The sequence below is a fragment of the Anopheles darlingi genome, chromosome X, assembly GCF_943734745.1.
Source record: "Anopheles darlingi chromosome X, idAnoDarlMG_H_01, whole genome shotgun sequence".
NCBI lineage: Eukaryota > Metazoa > Arthropoda > Insecta > Diptera > Culicidae > Anopheles > Anopheles darlingi.
The window spans coordinates 11609439-11628419 of record NC_064873.1 but is presented as its reverse complement, the minus strand read 5'-3'; the positions used below and the strand labels follow the sequence as shown (position 1 = coordinate 11628419).

Below are 18981 nucleotides of genomic sequence, written 5' to 3'. Positions count from 1 at the left end.
TATTGAAACTATTGAAAGAATTTTGGGAATATTTGCATAAACTTCAACTTTCGTGCCACTTTTCGTGAATTTTAACTGTCGTAATACCACGGAAAAGCGAAAACAGCTCCGAAAAGAGCGTTCCCGAAGTAAATATCCCACCATCCCATGAATGTCAAACTCTGAAGTTTTTTCTTAAATACGATCGAGGATTTGTTCTGCATAAAGCTACCTGTCTTTTTAAAGTACCTTGTTTTAGCGTTCCTATAGGCGACTGCTTGCGCGACAGTGACAGGAAGCGTCAAGACGCCACAGACGTTAGCTATCGCCCCACTAGAGCAGGCACCATAATGCGAAATGGTTCCCAAATGGCGATAGCCGTACTTACGCTGGATGAGTTGTCTTATCAGCTATCTTTCAGTGTTTTCATATCGAAATTGTGCCACATCATCTTCCGGTTTTATTAGCAAATAATGTTGGGGTTTCATTTTTTTTTTTCTAAAAATATCAATAAAGATCAGAGAATTCTATCAATCTTATTTAAGGTAACCGGGAGTTATCCTTCTTTTTTCATAACGGAAGCAATTTATAAAACGTCTGGCAAACGGTTAGTCACAACACCCATTTTTACTCTTCCATCGTTAGTTTTATCCATTTCAGTAGCTATAAAAGTTGTAAACAACCTAAATTCTTCACAAAGAGATTACATGAAATCCTTCAGTTTCTTCCGTTATATATGCGTTATGCTTCTTGCTTGTTCCTAGGAAAGTTATTTTTGCTTTCAACGCTCACATATTTTGTTCTCCTGAAACTGTTAGATGATAAAGCACGTATGATTGATTTTTTATATTATATACTAAAAAGCACCTCTTGGTATCATTTAGTTACAAATTCACTTTTTTTCTGTTCTATTTTGAAGAACTTTCACATTAATTTTCATTTTGTTTTTTCCGTTGTTTGCCTATGAACGCACCGCAAGAATGCCTGAACACAGTAGACTCATTCACGAACGAGCTTTGTTGTGTTCTAGCTGCTACTCACAAACTCCTCTAGCATTTATTGCTTCCAAAGGCCAAGTTTACGCTTCATGCAATATTCAGTGGACTAAAAATACAAATCGTTATATGTTAGAAAATTGTCATTATCTCATTGCTTACAATTGCTATAAAAAAAAGAGATTTAACTCACCTTGCACTCTTTAGCAGTCTGTTCATCCTTACACCAATATGCGGGTCCCCAGCTGCACTGGTTCTGACCAAGCAGAATGGCATTCTTTTTCGGTACATTATTCGAAATTACGTCGTCGGAATCCGAATCTCCCGTCGCAACCTCGAGATCTTCATCGTCATTTTCGTCTTCCGATGCAAACTCTGGCATCGATCCAGCATTAATTGTAGGCTGCATGCTACTGCACATATCCATATTCACACAAACCTGTTCGCGTTCTATCGAATGCTTAAGCTGCTTCATCATGCTGATACCGTATATCGAGAGTAGACGATCGCATTGGGCGTAATTTTTAGCAGGTAACTCTTTGCAGATACGATTGGCGTACTTGCTGACCTGTTCTTCGATTTGGATCTCAGTTAAAAGCTCATCGAGTCCCTTGACTGCACCTTGGCAGACTGCACATTCCATTGTTTCTTCTACAATACATAACAGGCATTAGCCGTAGACGAACACAGGAAATTTAAAAATTCGTATTTGTTGAACACATTATACTGTCATAAATGCTCATACTTACTTTTCGCCTGCTCTAATAAAGCAACCTGATGCATTTCCTGCGGTTCACATAGTTCAAGCTTAGTACACATTTGATGCGGTGGCAGAGTTTCCAGGAACTTGATGATAACTTCGCCGTATTGGTCGATGAACTTACTGCACTGTTTGTCGATCGTGGCCGGTAATTTGCTGCAAACATTACGAACCGCATTCTTGATGGTTTCGCGTGTCTTCTTGTCTGCCAGTTCCGATTCTAGCTTAACCATGACGAACTCACAAAGGGCACATTGCGGTGGCTCAGACCCGTGCACACTTCCATCGCTACGGACCAGGAACGGTGTGCTGAGGACCTCCATCGGCGGTTCTACAATAGCCGGCTCAATGATGTAGTCTAACAGCGCCTCGCCAACCCCTGTTAAACGAGGTATAAAAAAGAGCGGCAATGAGAAATGCTAGTAGTTGTAAGTCAGGGTTATTATAAACTTACGTTCTTCGAATGATGCTTTCGTGATGCAAAACCCGAGAACATGGCAGATCTCTTTGGGTGAAAGTTGCTTCAGTACAAGATCAATAATCTGATCGGCATGCTTTTGGACGTACTGCTCGCACCTATCGCGATACTCTTTCATGCGCTCGCAAACATGATCGAGGGCATTTTGGATCTCTTCCCTGTTCTTCTTGTTCTTCACTCGTTTCTCGACTTGTTTAACCATCTCCTGACACACCAAGCACTGCGTCGACCCAATTTTAGAAGACTCGCCTTCCATTGGCTTGCCGTTCACGGTGTTGTCGGGGATTTCATTCGTTTCGATGTCGCCTGAGATTGCCGCGCTGCCACCCATTACCATCTTGCGCGGCCGTTGCTCATATTCTAGCTGTAGACTCAATAGGCTCAGATCAGGTCGCTGGTCGATGCAAAGTTTCAGAAACACGCATATTTCCTGGGGTGTAAAATCAGAAGCCAGCATTTCTACTAGCTCTGAGGTATACGTATCCACGAAATCGGTGCACTCCAGTCGCAGCTTCGGCGAGAGGTGCATGCAGAGGCGAGCCAAGGCGGATTCGATGTTGTGCTTCGAACGATCTGTTTTTACCGATTCTTCAAGCTGGCTAACAGCAAATAGACAAAGCGGACAAGTTGGCTTTCCGTTGCCAGCGTGTACATCAACCTCTACATCAACCTGTGCTGGCGCAAAGACCTCTGCATCGATACTGGCTTGAACCGGACAGAATTTCAGTGTAGGGCACACCTGGCGTGGATCCATTGATTGTATCAGTAACGCAATCACAGCATCACCATAGACGTCGATAAAGTTGTGACACTCGCCACGAATGGACGAAGGCAACCGGTCGCATGTCGTGCCAACAACATGCTTGATCTCATCCTCGTTCGCTGGTTCACTCAGCGCTTCTTGTACAAAGTGCATGAAGTACTCGCAAAGCGTACAGAACTTGCCATTCTCTTTGAGCTGCAGTGCGTTTGGGGCACCCATAATTCGATCAATCGGTAATTGGGCTTGTTGAATTTCCATTGGTGACATAATCGGCTCGTTAATGCCTAGTATCGGACGACGTAAAGCGGGTGAGTCAGACTCATGCTGAATAGCGACTGATAGAGGCAACAAAGGCATCAATGCACTATCGAACGGAACATTCTTGGGACATACGCCAATCATGAAGCAGGCATCGTTGCTGTTTAAATTGTGCACCAAGGTTTCGTAGATCTCTGCGTAGTATTGGTCAACCAGGTTGGTGCATTCTTCGGCGAATGATTTAGTTTGCTTGCACAGCCCTTCTAGCACCTGCTTGAACTCCAGTTCGGTTGTATTTGCAATCAGCACGTCGCGCAAATGATTGACCAACTGCTCGCACAACTTGCACGGCACATCGTCTCCTAAGTTGCAGTCGTCGCTAGCGCATTTAGACGACACCCGAAGTACTCCGACACCACTAAGCGGGCGCACCTCGATCGAATCCACGTCGTCTTCATGGCGATGGAAGTTGGTCGCACAAACGCCACTAAGATGACAAATTGCATCAGGTGTCAGGTGTATGTTGAGGTGTTCGTAGAGCTCACTGAAGTAAGTTAGTACTATACTTGAGCAAGCATCAGAGTACGATGACATTTGACCACAGAAGCGCAAAAAACTCTCCAGTACGTTATCCCTATCTGATGCGCGGAAGCGACGTACAATCCTGGTGGATATGTTGTTACATTGCTGGCAAGTGAACGGGTCAACTTTCTCGTCAATTTCGCTGTATTGCGGCGATTTGGTAGCAAGCATATCGGCAAGCAACTTATCTATGGCCGCATTATTGCACAGCCCAGCTACGCTGCATACAACATTTGGGTTCATCTGGGAGGCAAGCGCCTCTACTAGTTCCGGAACAAAGTCATCTGCCAGTTTACGACACTCCTTCTTCACCACTTTTACCGGTATTAAGTTACACGAACCTTCGAAAACGTCCTTCAGGTCAGACTGTGTTTCGTTGCTTTCGAGCTGATCGCGCGCTTGACGCACCATATCCAAACAAATGTTGCAGATCTCATCGTTATCTACTGGATAGCGTTGTGTCTCCCACACCGTTTGGATGCAGTGAGAAACGGCACCACACGATTTCGCGTTACTGATAGACAGAGAAAAGGCGGAATGATATTACAATAAAAAATAAAAATCTCGAATTTGACAGCAAATACAAGCAAACAGCAGTAGAAATTAATTGAGTTATCAAATACTACAAACGCAAAAAATGACATTAGTAATAATAATGATAATGTAACATTTAATAATCTGCTGACACAACCATTCCTTTTGCTAGTTATAATAGATTACTCTAAGCCGGTCGACAAGGTCGACATTGTGCCAACATTTCACTACACACCATCTTCACATCACAAAAAGCAAAACAGTCGCCATGTCCATTCCATAAGTACACCCAGGTTATGATTATGTAATAAAGAAATCCGCTAGCCAAACAATAGGAAGTGCAAGTATTTACAATAATACGCTTAGCAAAAATTTAATCTGAACTTGAGGACTATCTGCTTCCATGTCATCCCATTTGTGCTTGCACAATAAGCCAATATGGAAACCACATCGGTATAACGAAGGAAGCTAAGGGAGTGGAAAAGCAATACACAAACAATAACATCGATGCGATCGGCAATGTCGAAGGTGAAAGTCCATTTGGACAAGGACACTGGTAGGACATTGAAATGCTAAGAAATGAGAAATGTCGTTACGCTATAACTTACCTTAGATTAGCACACCAATAGGTCGGTCCCCAGGTGCACTCTTTGGCACCCACCAAATGCTTGGTACCGGATTCGTTCGATTGCTTGACTGGTGAGCCTTCTACGATAACAAGGCCTGAGACCCGTGATGGTTGGTTGATGTTCACGATGTTCCGTTTGAGAGAAAAAAGATTAATAACAGATTTTTTATTGTGCTGAAAAACCCCTCCCCACTACAAGATCTCGGCATACGATCATTAATGTATTATCAGAACCATTATCTGTAGCATGGAGGTTTGAGCTGACTCACTTCAAAGCGCAACGCATACATCGATGCCATGAATGCGCATTTTCAACATTCACTTTATCAGTCATGAACAAAGGAAAAACGCTTCGCACGCAGTAGTCACCCCACATACTATCTCGATAATGTTGTGCTACAGAATATTTAAAAAAAAACTAGAAACCAATTCCATCCCGTTTCTATATGCACTGGTAAATCGTCAAATTTCCTGCTATTGAGAACAGAAGCCATAGGCTCGCGATGACGCGCTACAATACCAACTACTTAAGAATTGCAGGTTAAACGATTTTAGTTTTACTTACCCATCAACAACAGCAAGCAGCCAACTACGGTAGACAGGTACTTTTCCATTTTGTACCCGATTAAATTTGCACGATATACGATGCGTGCTAATTGTACCGCCTCCTTCAGAAACAATTTATTTAGATCTCGTTGCAAGTAAGAGGCTAGAACTTCAAGGATATAAAAAAAAACTTTGACAGCGACATCAGTGAATCATAAGCCAGAAAGATAATAATTTTTAGAACAACATTTACGATGCGTACACAAACCAACGACGCAAAAACAATCGTACGCGTTTTTATGGTGGTTATTCTGAATAAATATTTAGTTGTTTTTATTTCTTCTACTTACTTTCTTCAACTGTCCTTTATTATTTTTTTAAACACCGCAATTGTGTTGTTCACCTTTAATTCTTAACAGCCAAACACAAAATGATGGAAGTTTATTGAATCTGCCGTATAATAGGCTCAGCTCGGCTCATGTTGATAGCTCCCCAGGCAACATTTTTGTTCGTAGAACAAAAGCCAACAAAAAAAAAGCCCAGATAGCACCCACCCACATAGCAGTGAGAAGATTTCTCACTATAGAAAAATCGATCCGAGATCCAGCCGCCAACGGAACGATACATACATTTGGCAAATATTTTGGCGGCCCGATTTCGTCCACTAGGGCCGGAACAAAATCGTCTCGATTTCAACCAATCAAACGTGACCCTTTCTCTCGCTCTCTCCTCTAGTCCCCTTTCTTTCTGTCCTATACTCTTTCCCTACCCAAAATGAAGTACGCTTTGATTGGTCCGTAAGCCATCGCGCAATGGCGGTGGTGTTTATTTTTCCTAATTGCTTTGAACCCACCCCGTGACGCCATAAGACTTTGGTGATGACGTCGTCATGGTGTGACGTCATCATGATGTGATGTTTGCCGTTCGTGCTGTTGGTGTTGGTGGCGTCGTCTACGTTGGCTTGGTGGCGTCGCTGTGGTGGCGTCTCTGTGGCGGCGTGATCCGGGCTGCGAACATGAACGTTCCTGTCCAACCGCGTGTTCCATACGCGTACTTCGATCGTTGGCGTGGTTGACCGTTCGATGCAGAATGCTCGGGCACATGTCGGAGAAGGAAAAAAACATATCTAAATATTAGATTACTTCCGGGGTAATGTAATGTTGTTTTATCTTACCTTGCATGTGGACTGCAGTCAACACCTACAGCTTCACAATCACTTTCCACTACATTGTCGACAAACACTTGGCTGCACTTGCACTGCATCGTCAGCGGAACGCGTGCTTTCCGGGACTTAGAAAAATTTCGACTGCCGCGATCGGGACTTAGTCGAATTTCGATCGGGGCTGCTCCGTCTCGTTTTTCTACTCCCTTCTCTTGCGCGCTGCCGCTCGAATCGCCCCTCGACCCTTGCGCCCTTGCCACCCCTCGTAATCGAAACCCACAAGCTCGCGTTCGTTTTCGTTCGCCCTTCTTCTCTTCCCATTCCGCCCTTCCCCCTCCGCAGTCGCGTCCCACAAACTCGCGCGCGAAACCTCCTCCTCCGCGCGGTTTCTTCCGCTCTTTCCCCCGCTGCCTACGAGCAGTTCCATAGTGAGCGTCGCATTTGCCCCTTCCTCGACCCCCTCGCAGGCCGCGGGGGTTTCATTTTCAACCTCCTCAGCCTTCCTCTCGCTGCGTCGCAGGCAGATGGATCTACTCATTGTTCAGTGGGCGTTAGCTAGCTCTGGTTCTAGGCCGGGTGGCAAGACCTGCGGACCGATAGCATATTGAAACTATTAGGCGGTGCCAGACGGGGCGTAAACTCTAGCGCAAACGAAAAAATTAATGCCAAAACGGTTTCGTTTAACCCTTACACGCTGTCAAATTTTTATACGTTCAAAATTTTTGCTGAACCCTTGACGCTATCAAACGCTTTATTTACGAAAATGTAGGTTCTTTTTTGTATAGGTCCTGCTACACGGAGCGTAAACTCCGTTTTCGCCCCGTCTGGCACCGCCTAATGGATAGGCGGTGCCAGACGGGGCGAAAACCCTAGCGCAAACCAAGGTACTTTAAAAAGACAGGTAGCTTTATCCAGAACAAATCCTCGATCGTATTTTAGAAAAAACTTCAGAGTTTGACATTCACGGGATGGTGGGATGTTTACTTCGGGAACGCTCTTTTCGGAGCTGTTTTCGCTTTTATGTGGTATTACGACAGTTCAAATTCACGAAAAGGGGCACGAAAGTTAAAGTTTATGCAAATATTCCCAAAATTTTTTCAATAGTTTCAATATGGTATCGGTCCGTAGGTTTTGCCACCCGGCCTAGAACAAGAGCTAGCTAGCGTTCCTGGACCGTGCTCACTCGCTGTAAAACACAACTCGGTTGCTCGATTGATCTTAAATAGAGAGATGAATCATTTAAACATTCGAAAAAGAGTGAAATCAGGTACTTTCCCTGATAAAACCACCAAACTTGCCCACATCTTCTTCTTCTTCTTCTTCTTGAAACTCACGTGGTTTTGTTGATAAAAAGCGCCCTGCTATGAATGTCAAACAAATTGAAAATGGTGACCTGTCAAAGCGGTTAAGAAGCTACCTGTCTTTTTAAAGTACCTTGCGCTAAAATGAAACAAACAAAATGAGCATATCGCCTCTCGGTAAAAAACCAAAACATACACCTCAACCGATTCAAATAATCTTAGCGGTTATCCATTTCAAAATTTTGCCGTTAGAAAATCGATAAGCCGTGGCCACACGGGGCGAAAACCCTAGCGCAAACGAAAAAATTAATGCCAAAACGGTTTCGCTTAACCCTTACACGCTGTCAAACTTTTATACGTCCGCGGACTTTTTCGCTGAACCCTTGACGCTATCGAACGCTTTATTTACGAAAATGTAGGTTCTTTTCGTATTGTTTTTGCATTTTTAATATAAATATAACAGCAACAGCAACAAAATCGTTAAAAACTGCAAAATTTACTCGGAAATCAACTTCAGCGGCCAAAACACAGATGAAAACAATACGTTTGACATTTCGGCATAAATTTTCGGGGTTTTACGCCTGCCACACGAAGCGAAAACATTTTGGCATTAATGTGCAAATTTGCGCGCAAAATTTCGCTCCGTGTGGCAGCATCTGATGATTTTTCTATTTTAGCTCAAACGTACTTTCCTACCGTCTTTTTTCAGAACACAACGGAAATCCGAATTTATGTTTACAAACATTTACCCGAATATCAAACTCTAAAGGTTTTTCTAAAATCCGATCGGGGATTTGTTCTGCATAAAGCTACCTGTCTATTTAAAGTACCTTGCTTACCCCTGCCACACGAAGCGTAAACGTTTTGGCATTAATTTGTAAATTTACGTTGCGTGTAGCAGGGCCTAATTGGTAGGTTTTAACGGGCTTGTCTATTCCAAGAACATTTTGGACGAAGCGAAATGTCACTCCTGTGTGACAGCGGTTGTATGTCGAAATAGCTGTACATCATTCTTTGCTAGCAAATTGGAGTGTAGGTTGAACAAACACTAGTAAGATCGGAACGCCCGTGTACCGTTTTTTGAAATCCCCGAATACTACTAGCCCCAGACGGCAAGTACGGTTGACAAATGTCCCCGTTGTGATAAGGACGCGGCTCCATTGCATGGTGCTGCCTGTACAAACCACAAGGATTGCAGGTACGAATTCGATTGCCAAAGCCAGCGTACCCGTGACTGAGGGTCCGAGTGGATCGAGGCAAGCGGGCGCAGGTTATAGTGTGCAAATATGGCAAGCATATGTCACTAGCGGCCTGAAGTTTGGAGAAAGTCGGCGATGCAAGAGCTCTGCACACGGAGACCGTAGCCCCGATGTGGCTATGTGAGTACATGCGTTTGTGTGCCACAGAATCTCATCATCCCCCGCCGCAGTCTCGGGGTGTTGTTCCGCACATGTTTAGCTCGCCTGTAATCGTATACCCTTCCCTGTGCCACATTTCCATTCGATGTGCTATACAGTTTTGGCTTGGGCTTGCGACCGAAGCAATCGCGCATTTCGTTAACAGCTCATCGACACATCGAAATACAATAGCTAAATCCAAAGAATGCTAAATCAACCGTCAAAATGGAACCGCCGGTATATACCGCAGTGAAACTATCTGCCGAACAAACGTCCATCAACGATCGAAGCGAGCAATCAATCCTAGGCCAACGGAACGTGTCGAGTGTGCAAGAATCTGAAAGGGCGCGTTTTCATTCGCTGTAGGCTGTGGCAGCTACCGACAATAATGCCGAGCTGAGTGTCGCTAACCGCTGACTGTAACTCTGTGACTAGCAGGAATTTTCCAGACTAAACTAGAAAAATTTAGATGCAAAGGTTAAAAAATTATGCGTAATTGTTTTTCTCCAAAACACATTCAGATCGAAGGCCAGAACCCAGTCGCAAACCACTACATCGCCTGTGAACGCTGATAAATCAAATGCGGCCCTTCCGCAGCAATCGTGCCGAACAGCAGGTTAGTAAGTAGTCCCCCCTTGACAAAATGTATGCAACCGGCCCTCTTAATGTTTAATTGTTCTGCCGGCGGGTCTCTTAAACGTTGAGAGAGACATACCTTTCAGTCAATCGGGGGTCGTTTGATCGAGGCATATATATATATATATATATATATATATATATATATATATATATATATATATATATATATATATATATATATATATATATATATATATATATATATATATATATATATATATATATATATATATATATATATATATATATGTATTAAACCATGATTTGTTAAGTGGTTTAAGTTTGGTGGTTATTGTGGTTAGAACAATCGAGAACTATTTGGGATGAAATTAAAATGGCTTGATTTTAATTGACTCATTTCACAGTCAGAAGAAAAAAAAAAGCCTCCAATCAGAAGATGAAGTAGAACGTATGATTACAAAAAAACAAATTTGAATGATTATAAGGAAAAAGAACTGTTGCAGTTAATTGAGTTCTGTACACTGAATATGGAAGGTAATTTTAACAGTTTACTTACAAAAAAATGGAAACCTCTACCAGCCGAACTCTAAACGAGATGGCAAAAATAGTTAAGATTGCGACAATAAAAAAGCACAGAAATAACCAAAAAAAATGTGCACAAATATGTTTTCGGTCTGCTTTGTGTGAAAAGTGATGCATTTCCCTTCCATATGTAATTTACAAAACTCGATTATCTGTCTTAATTTTATGCTTATGGCAATTTAAATTTTGTATTTTTTTAACGCATACCTCAGGATTAACACACTTATAATTTAAATATGTTTTTACGCTTACGATACGCTATGCTATCTTTTTAGCCTCGCCGTTCTATTGCAACGCGTCGGGCTGCTGCGGCGAAGGAAGTAACGGTCATACTCCGGCTGGTCAAGGGGCTAACCTCTTTTGGTGTGAAGGTGCAGCAGCTAAATACTGGCGAATTCGTAATTGCTAACATCCTTGAAAATAGTCCAGCATCTTTATGTCCCAAGGTTTGTAATAGTTTCTACGAAATATTCTGGTAAATCTCTGTGTCTCAAAAACCCAGTTATCTAATAAGTTCAGACAAATAATAATCGATCCGCCGCTAACTGGTCCGAATCGCGTGGGATGGTTTTCCATTGCTTCATTGCAATTACTTCAAGTGTTTCATTGTGATTACTTCAAAACACTCAAATACAAATACCTAAAGCAATCACTGAGTAAATTGCTGATTGATAATCAGCTTTAATTAGATCTTAAAAGTAGATTTTGGCACGCTTCGTCTTATTATTATTTTCATTTCTCTTCTTTAATCTGTATTGCACATTAATAACTAACTATGCGTAACTAAAATTTTCTTCTTGCAGATGGAGATCGGCGATGTCGTTCTTTCTGTGAACAATTCGGTCCTGTTAGGCCAGAAACCGTCTTTTGGTACTTCATTCAATCTTCTACAATCCCACACTTCATAACTATAGTTTAAGAACATATTGTTAAATGTTATTTTCATGCATTCTCCAACTGAGCGTGATGCTTTGGGCTCTTCATATATTATTATTATTGTTTTTCTTTTTCTTACAGCTCATCAAGCAATTCGCCTTTCTCCCAAGACAATGCATTTACGTCTGAAAAAAGGTAGGTGGAAAAAAGGGAGGTAGGTGGGCATAGCATGGCTAGGGTGGAAGCCCGTTGTGATCATACTTGATGTTTGTTTCTACATCGCAGATCCAGACATTAAAGAAAATGTTCACCGAATGCTAAAGATTCCGCGTTCTTTAGTCGGAACGAGCCCTGAAACTAAAGAATATTCGATCACTATAGAAACTGCATGTAAACCAAACGACGAAGCCGGTTACGGATTTCATCTCCTCAATACCGATATAGTAGACCACGCGATTTATGAAATACTCCCCGGCTCACCGGCTGCTGCTTTTGGCCAGGTACTTTTTGAAGGCAATGGAATATTACAATTGAAATTGGACGAAAACAAAGGATGAATTCTGATGCATACAAATTTCTTTTCATATGCTCCTTTCAGATCGAAATAGGTGATTTTTTCATTAAAATCAACAATCAGGACGTAAGATATAAGGCACCTTTCCATGGTAAGGGTTTACATAATGTCATATTAATAAAGTGTTTCAATATATTTTTGTTGGTTTTCATTAATAACAACGTTTTTGTTGACTACATCGGTTTTATATTTAAAAGAATCCAATCATACAGAAAAAGGAAAAAAGATCTCTATATATTGTATACAGATTAATAACACCATAATTTAGGTATTGAATTAACAAAAATTAATTAAAAAATTATTTTGTTTTATTGACTTTGCTGTATGTGAAAGTCTAATTAAAATGTAATATACCCAATAACAATTGTGTGCTTATTTCAGTTCTCAGATGTCTTCGATTGGCTAAAGTACCTATAGAGGTACGATTTGGTCGAGGTTAGTATAAGATACTCGAAATAGAAAAGATGTTTCCTAGGGCTAATATTATGCTTATTTTGACTCAGTTTCAAACATAACGTGTCACATTAAGCAGCACATTGAGAATAGTCACAGAATAAAACGAATGTCGCAATCGCAAAAGGATCTGAGCGAACCATCAACGAGCGATACTGAAGAACTAAGTAATGAGGAAGCCAAATCATACGGAAGCCTGAATACATCTCAAAGAGCGTCTGCAATTCCTTCGCGTCGATCAATATCGGGCCAGGACGCCAAAGAAACCACACCTTCCTGGTTGCCACTTCAGGACAACAAAGAACGGAAACGGCCATCAGTCAGCAGCCTTAACCAAACAGAATCCGCTAGCCGTCTTTCCAAGGTTCCCTCTCGTATGTTCGTCCAGGATCCCACACCACGGCAAAAGATCGTAGATAACTTTGTTGGACAGTCCATCAGCCCCGTTAAAGTATCGCGTTTGTTGCCCCCGCCGTCTTGGATGCCGCTCCAGGACAATAATAGTCGACATCGGGTTAAAGTCTCTCGCCCCAACCAGTCGGAGTCAAGTGCACGTCCTTCGAAAATTATTCCTCCTTCCAAAACGTCCTTCACTGAGCAGTTGGATCCAGTTATTCGCACATGCCAGTCGGAACCAGCTACTCGGCGATCCAAAATTCCGCATTCCATAACGGCCCTTCCCAGCTCCCTTAAGTCTTCAGAAAAGGTACTCTCAGGGCGTCATCACATACCTACCCAAGTGCCCCGTCTGCTACAGACGAAAGAAAGCGTCAACAGTGATGGAAATAAGAATGATACGAAACAACTTTTAATGGCGGTGACGGCCCATCTTATTGAAACAGATGTATGTATTTCGTTCAAATATTAGCATAACAATATCATCTGAATATTATTTTCCGTATGTGTCGTTTTCTAGCTTCCAATTCCATCTCAGCACCAAAAGAACAACAATTATCCCGAAGCATGTGACGATCTGTCGTCGGGACCATCCAGTGTTTCGAAGGAACAATCAAGTAGCGTGAGCAGCAGTTTGTTGATGGATGGCCCCCAGGATATAGAAGACGATCAAACACAACCACCGACCACTTCTTCGTCGCTCTCTCCCACCGATGTTGACAATGTAGCGGAAGTTGGTTACGGAGGCGCTAAACCTAAGACTGCCTCACCGTTCTACGGTGTTTCGAGTGCCAACAATAATTTAGGTGCGTATGCCACCATCGCTGCTTCACCAAAAGAGCACACTTCTGTGAGCAAAAGTGGTACTACTGAAGGAGCTCTTATGGGTGCCAGAACAGCACACTTGTGCGATATGACAGGATTCCGGACGAGTCGTTCTGAGGATCATCTACAACAGTCCCAGCGCGACGGAAGTATGGGATCTGTGATTGCCGTGGATTTCGACGAAGATGTTAATAGCTCATTGAACACGCTGCTTGACACACGCCCAGATTATCACACCGTAAGGAAGCGGGTTACGAATCGAACGGAAAGCTAATTATAAATAGTAACCAACTATCTTTATACTTTTTGGCTTATTACAGGTTGCTCATGAACGCTACTCAATGTCAGCTGTGAAGTCCGTTTCAAGCTCCGCCAGTTCGTCACAACAGCATTCCGTTAGCGAAAGCCCGGCTTCACCCACCTCTGTTTCCTCTTCAATTATGGGCTCTTCAGGCGGGTCGCACGATGTTTCACACCATCACGAACAACAACAAAAGCACCAGGATCGTCGTTCTGATTCTGCAAAAGAGAGCTGCGTGGATGCGAGTAGCCAGTCGTACGTCGCGCCATTAGCAGCTAACGATGATGTGGCAGTCGGTGGGGGACCTTCGAGATCATTCACACAACATTCCGTCATTCGCCCCGGGGAGTTTAGCATGTCGGAAGCTATTTCGAACCTATCCAGTCCAGATTATCAGGAAAACGCGCTGCTAAGCGCCAAAGATGATCTTGAAATTGGCATTTCGGATATCAGCGATTCCGATTCAACTATACTTGCCTCAGACAATCGGGGTGAAACAGCCGTTGCATCGGCTGACCGAGCACTTTTGGGCGGCTGTCCCAGTATATCAATGGCTAGTCGGTTGGTTATCAATACAGGCTTAGATCATTCCTTCGGTATCCTGGGTAACGCAGACGCGTATGACAAATCTAAGGAAGACACCTCTAATTTCATCGATACAGAAACACAGCATAAGGGAATAACAGACTTCACAGGCAGCAACAACTCATCGTCGGAGGATAGGGACGATGTAGTAGCCGGTAGAAGCGAAACGGCAGGTAGAGGCGAGGTGAACATTCGTCTTAGTCACGAAGCCTCGCCACCAGTTTCGGACGATGGTAGTGATACTGACTCGCTAAACTCGTTCCAATATTCACCTAAAGCAGTGGACATTCCATCAGCTGAACGTCTTGCCAAACGACTTTTCCATTTGGATGGTTTCAAAAAAAGCGATGTATCCCCGCACCTGTACAAAATGTAAGATAATTCTATGATATTCACATATCTTCAGCGTTTTATTGGCTCTTTGGTCCCATTGTTTGTAATATACCTTTTCTCTGCTTGCAGTAATGATTTCAACGAGGTAGTCGCTAGGGAGTATTTAAATTACTTTGATTTCACAGGCCAACCGTTGGACATCGCTCTACGCGTCTTTCTTGAACGATTCTCTCTATCCGGCGAAACGCAGGAGCGTGAACGAGTGCTGCAACATTTCGCCAACCGTTATCACTATTGCAATCCGCAAGAATTTGCCAATTTAGGTAAGCACATAACACCTTTATCAATTTCACTGTTTGTGTCTAACACGATAGCTGCTTTCAGATGTTATACATATGCTTACATGTTCCATGATGATTTTGAACATGGACCTGCATGGAAATAAAACCAGGCGTCCCATGACAGCCGGTCAGTTCATTCAAAATCTATCATTTTTAAAGGAACAAATAGGAGAAGAGAAGCTTCGAAAGTACTACAACATCATCAAATGCCGACCGCTCGAGTGGGCTATGTAAGTAAACAACTATAATTTGCCATCGTAACCATATGAATGAACATATACCATATCGCTACCGGTAGGATAGCAATAGATTGAATGAATACCTAATATCAATATCAACAGAGACGACGAGTCTGATCTAACCGGTAGCACTGATAGTGCTGGTAATACACATACCGGTGGTGGCGCTGAACCTAGCACCAGCGGAGGCAGCCTTCAAGGACCACCGGTTGGTCCGAATCCCTTCCTTGAGGTACCGACGACGCCTGACGTAGTATATAAGAAGGGATACGTATATCGAAAGTGGTGTTTCGAAGACAACAGAAAGAAGAGTAAGTAAACGGTCTTTATTTTAACAAAACCGGGAGATGATGGAGTAAGAATCCTGACTTATGAGGATGGTTGCTGAAGTCTCTCCGAACAATGCCATAATTTGAACCACACAGCTTGCTGCTCAATTCTATCCCTGATAGTACCCTTTGGACGCCGCTCCTGGAAGATGGTATACCTCACCCTGAGCAAACTAGTCCTCTACCTGCACAAGAACGAGCGGAGCTTCGAAACCAGTCCTGTTCCAACTCCGGTAACCGTACAGAACTGTATCCGCATACATCACGGGCTAGCAACGTGCGCCACAGATTATACCAAGAAACAGCACGTGTTTCGCTTGCAGACTGCTGAACAGGCCGAGTTTCTATTGCAGACAGGCGACTCGAAGGAACTACAGTCTTGGGTTGATAACATCAACTATGTTTGTGCTGCCTATTCGTCGCCGCCGCTGGAAGGTGGCGTGGGAAGCCAGCAGCGCTTCCAGAGACCAATGTTACCTCCAAAAGAAACTCCACTGCCGTTGGTAAACCCCCCCCCCCCCTCCCTCTCCCCTCGATTCAATGAATAATTCCGTTTCAGCAAGCAACTGACTTGTTGTTCGTCTTTTACTGATTAATTTTGGTTTTGTTTGCAGGGACAGCAGTTAGCGTCGCACGAACGTCAGGTTTGTAAACTAGAGCTAGCACTTGCTGAACATCGGTCTAGCACTGTACCCCCTCGAGGTTTGGCGCACCAAAACTACCGGGAAAAAGAACAGTACTTAGAGTACGAGGTAAGCAAAGAAAATAATGTTTTCACGCACGGAAAGTAGAACTGGATCGTCTCACATTGTTTTCTTGCAGTTGAAGCGGTACAAAACGTATTGTAACATATTAAGCTCTCGGCACAGCCTCATTCTGGTTGATGGTTCCAATAAGCCTGAAGATAGGGCAGCCCTTGCTGAAACTGATAATAACGTAATGGTCAGTGAGCAGAATAATGATCAACTGCTGCAATCAACGAAAAGTATCAACGTTAGTGAGCCACCGCGAGGCGGTATCACCAAGACGACCGATGTCGACAATAACCGGCTCACTTAGTCAGAGTCAACTCAATGAAACAACTATTCACATCGAAGCTGTTGTGATGATAGAATCGGGGATGATGCAGTTGCACTCCGTTTATACTATAACTGAATTAATCCCTGAACCTTGCGATTATTGTATGGTAGGATGCGTAGATGAGCGCGATTTGATATCACATCCCCGGCGAGCACAGTATTCTTTGTTATAATTTGCTCAAAAGCGCGTGCTCTCCTGAAGAAGCGATCAGATAATCTAACATTGAAAAATGAATACAACACCGAGCACGCTGAATTAGAATACGAAATTCCCGTCATAATAAATGCAATGTCTGCATTTCATTTGTTCTTAATAGCCCAATGGAAATATTTATGATCACTAACCACTTCCTTTCATATATAGAGGAACGGCCATTTGGTGAGAGTTTGCAAAAGAAGTAGCTGGTTAGCTAGCTAGAAGAGTAGACCAGAAACATGCTAGGCTAGATATGGCCGCTTGTTGAGAGAGTATAAGAGAGTACGAACCCTTAGCTCGCGCGTTCCGTAAGACTGCGCACTTTGTGACGGAAGGTGCACCCTTTATCCGACGGTATATTATTTCACTATAGGAATAGAATATACGTTAGGCGAGATAGGGCAACCATTATTTATACTACTTCGACGCGACTGTTCTCGAAACATTCGTTGTTCTTATACTAATAGACAGACGCAACATACCTGGTGGAATACGCGATAGAATAAATGCCTATATAAATCATTGTTAATAAAATATTTTTTTCGTGCTTCTATTTTACTAAAAACTTGATCATTTTCTCGATTGGTGTGCAAATCCGAGCCACTTATTATACATTGTAATTTATTGAGGACATTTCTTCATTGGTGTAAACATGAGCGTGGAACAAATATCTGATTCCATCATTTCCAGATTGAGAGTTTCATTCGACGCAGATATACCATGGCTAACGACTATCAACCTCACGTCAATCTGAATACTCACATTCATCATGATCAAATCGGATACTGCATTCACAGCTGTGTAAACCTTCGTTTGTGGATCATTCTTATCGTGGATGAGGCTTAGAAATCTACGTCAAACATACAGATTACCAGCGCATCTTCATACTAGATAGCCTCATCACGCTAGGCATTTCATCTGTTGTTAAACATCAAAGAGAGCATGTAAATCTCTACTGAATGAAATCGTCATAGCTTCAAACGACTATACTATGAGACGGGAAATCGCTATCGGGGTATTCTTCAGGATGTCAGGATCGCTCATCGGTTGAAGAGTCTGATAAGCAAGTAAATAAATTAATTTTACGCCATTGGTTGGAAGAGTGGATATAGAAATAAAAATTGGCCGACTTTTGCAACGAGTTTATGTAAAAACAAGCATTGTAATCATAGTTTATTGATATTCCTTCAAATATAAATATACGAGCACATTTGATGTGTAAACCAACTCAATCAGACAGGCCCAATTTGTTGCGGCTGAATGCTGTTACATGAACTTACAGCCTATGTAAACCAAAATCATTCTGATCAATCAAGGACTACTCAATTCAGCCTTAATGATCGAGGCTTGATTTCAAGAGCATCAGAGCATGCATCATCTAAGGTGCAATGCGGTAATTAGAAATATATCATATGGAACATAAGCACATAAGAGACTGATTTAAACATATCACAACAAAATCGCTATTTGCCACAACAGCACATATAGTTGCTAGTGGTCTACGTTTCTTTCGGTTCCTGTTATAGTAATTCAGAAGGTTCTGTAATTTATCTTAACCAATTAACTATCTAAGGTGTTTTGAGCTTAGAATAATGTGAAACTGTTTTTTCAGAATCGGGTATTCGGAAAGAATATAACACATCATTCCACGCAAACGAGTTAATGTGTCACCTACAAAAAAAAAAAAAAAAAACACCAGAACCCTAGAGGTCTCAAAACGCATGTGATAATGCTATTGACCACGGGTTGACAAAATTACATATATTTGTATGCCTGTTACCACAGAACCCGCGCTACATTTCCTTTATGAATTACATTTCCTCATCCAAGCATTTTCTGCATGACGTTACTCCACTTGTTTCATTTATCCTCTGTTTCTCAACACTCTC

General features: G+C 42.5%; 2 protein-coding genes across 6 annotated transcripts; one reads left to right on the top strand and one right to left on the bottom strand.

The window, feature by feature from the left end:
* Positions 1 to 402: 402 nt before the first annotated feature.
* On the bottom strand, positions 403 to 6027 carry LOC125948644 (uncharacterized). Of its 2 annotated transcripts, none has more exons than XM_049674920.1 (7): positions 5874 to 6027; positions 5543 to 5692; positions 4958 to 5072; positions 2189 to 4329; positions 1724 to 2113; positions 1168 to 1625; positions 403 to 1083 (listed from the first exon to the last, which is right to left on the bottom strand). In XM_049674920.1, the coding sequence occupies exons 2-7, from the start codon at positions 5589 to 5591 to the stop codon at positions 1036 to 1038; spliced, it is 3201 nt and encodes a 1066-aa protein (XP_049530877.1). In that variant the 5' UTR covers positions 5592 to 5692; positions 5874 to 6027; the 3' UTR covers positions 403 to 1035. The 2 variants fall into 2 exon arrangements, with proteins under 2 accessions (XP_049530877.1, XP_049530870.1); XM_049674913.1 differs by having other exon boundaries at positions 5543 to 5713; positions 5874 to 6023.
* A 2946-nt stretch (positions 6028 to 8973) lies between these two features.
* Positions 8974 to 17657, top strand: LOC125955286 (PH and SEC7 domain-containing protein). Of its 4 annotated transcripts, none has more exons than XM_049686394.1 (17): positions 8974 to 9184; positions 9905 to 9999; positions 10841 to 11011; positions 11369 to 11435; positions 11583 to 11636; positions 11727 to 11941; positions 12040 to 12106; positions 12397 to 12450; positions 12519 to 13312; positions 13385 to 13927; positions 14010 to 14947; positions 15038 to 15231; positions 15293 to 15479; positions 15591 to 15799; positions 15941 to 16320; positions 16432 to 16569; positions 16640 to 17657. In XM_049686394.1, the coding sequence occupies exons 2-17, from the start codon at positions 9964 to 9966 to the stop codon at positions 16874 to 16876; spliced, it is 4284 nt and encodes a 1427-aa protein (XP_049542351.1). In that variant the 5' UTR covers positions 8974 to 9184; positions 9905 to 9963; the 3' UTR covers positions 16877 to 17657. The 4 variants fall into 4 exon arrangements, with proteins under 4 accessions (XP_049542351.1, XP_049542343.1, XP_049542359.1 ...); XM_049686386.1 differs by having other exon boundaries at positions 15914 to 16320; XM_049686402.1 differs by lacking the exons at positions 8974 to 9184; positions 9905 to 9999; positions 11369 to 11435 and having other exon boundaries at positions 10906 to 11011; positions 15914 to 16320.
* The last annotated feature ends 1324 nt before the right edge of the window (positions 17658 to 18981 follow it).

What these genes read in the sequence shown, in the direction of transcription:
- LOC125948644 (XM_049674920.1), bottom strand. Translation starts at nt 5,591, where the DNA reads ATGGAAAAGTACCTGTCTACCGTAGTTGGCTGCTTGCTGTTGTTGATG. An exon ending in CTGCTTGCTGTTGTTGATGG is followed by an intron (nt 5,073 to 5,542) that starts GTAAGTAAAACT and finishes CACGGGTCTCAG; the next exon opens with GCCTTGTTATCGTAGAAGGC. An exon ending in AGACTGCTAAAGAGTGCAAG is followed by an intron (nt 1,084 to 1,167) that starts GTGAGTTAAATC and finishes TTGTATTTTTAG; the next exon opens with TCCACTGAATATTGCATGAA.
- LOC125955286 (XM_049686386.1), top strand. Translation starts at nt 9,964, where the DNA reads ATGCGGCCCTTCCGCAGCAATCGTGCCGAACAGCAG. An exon ending in ATATAAGGCACCTTTCCATG is followed by an intron (nt 12,107 to 12,396) that starts GTAAGGGTTTAC and finishes TGCTTATTTCAG; the next exon opens with TTCTCAGATGTCTTCGATTG. An exon ending in AGAGGTACGATTTGGTCGAG is followed by an intron (nt 12,451 to 12,518) that starts GTTAGTATAAGA and finishes ATTTTGACTCAG; the next exon opens with TTTCAAACATAACGTGTCAC.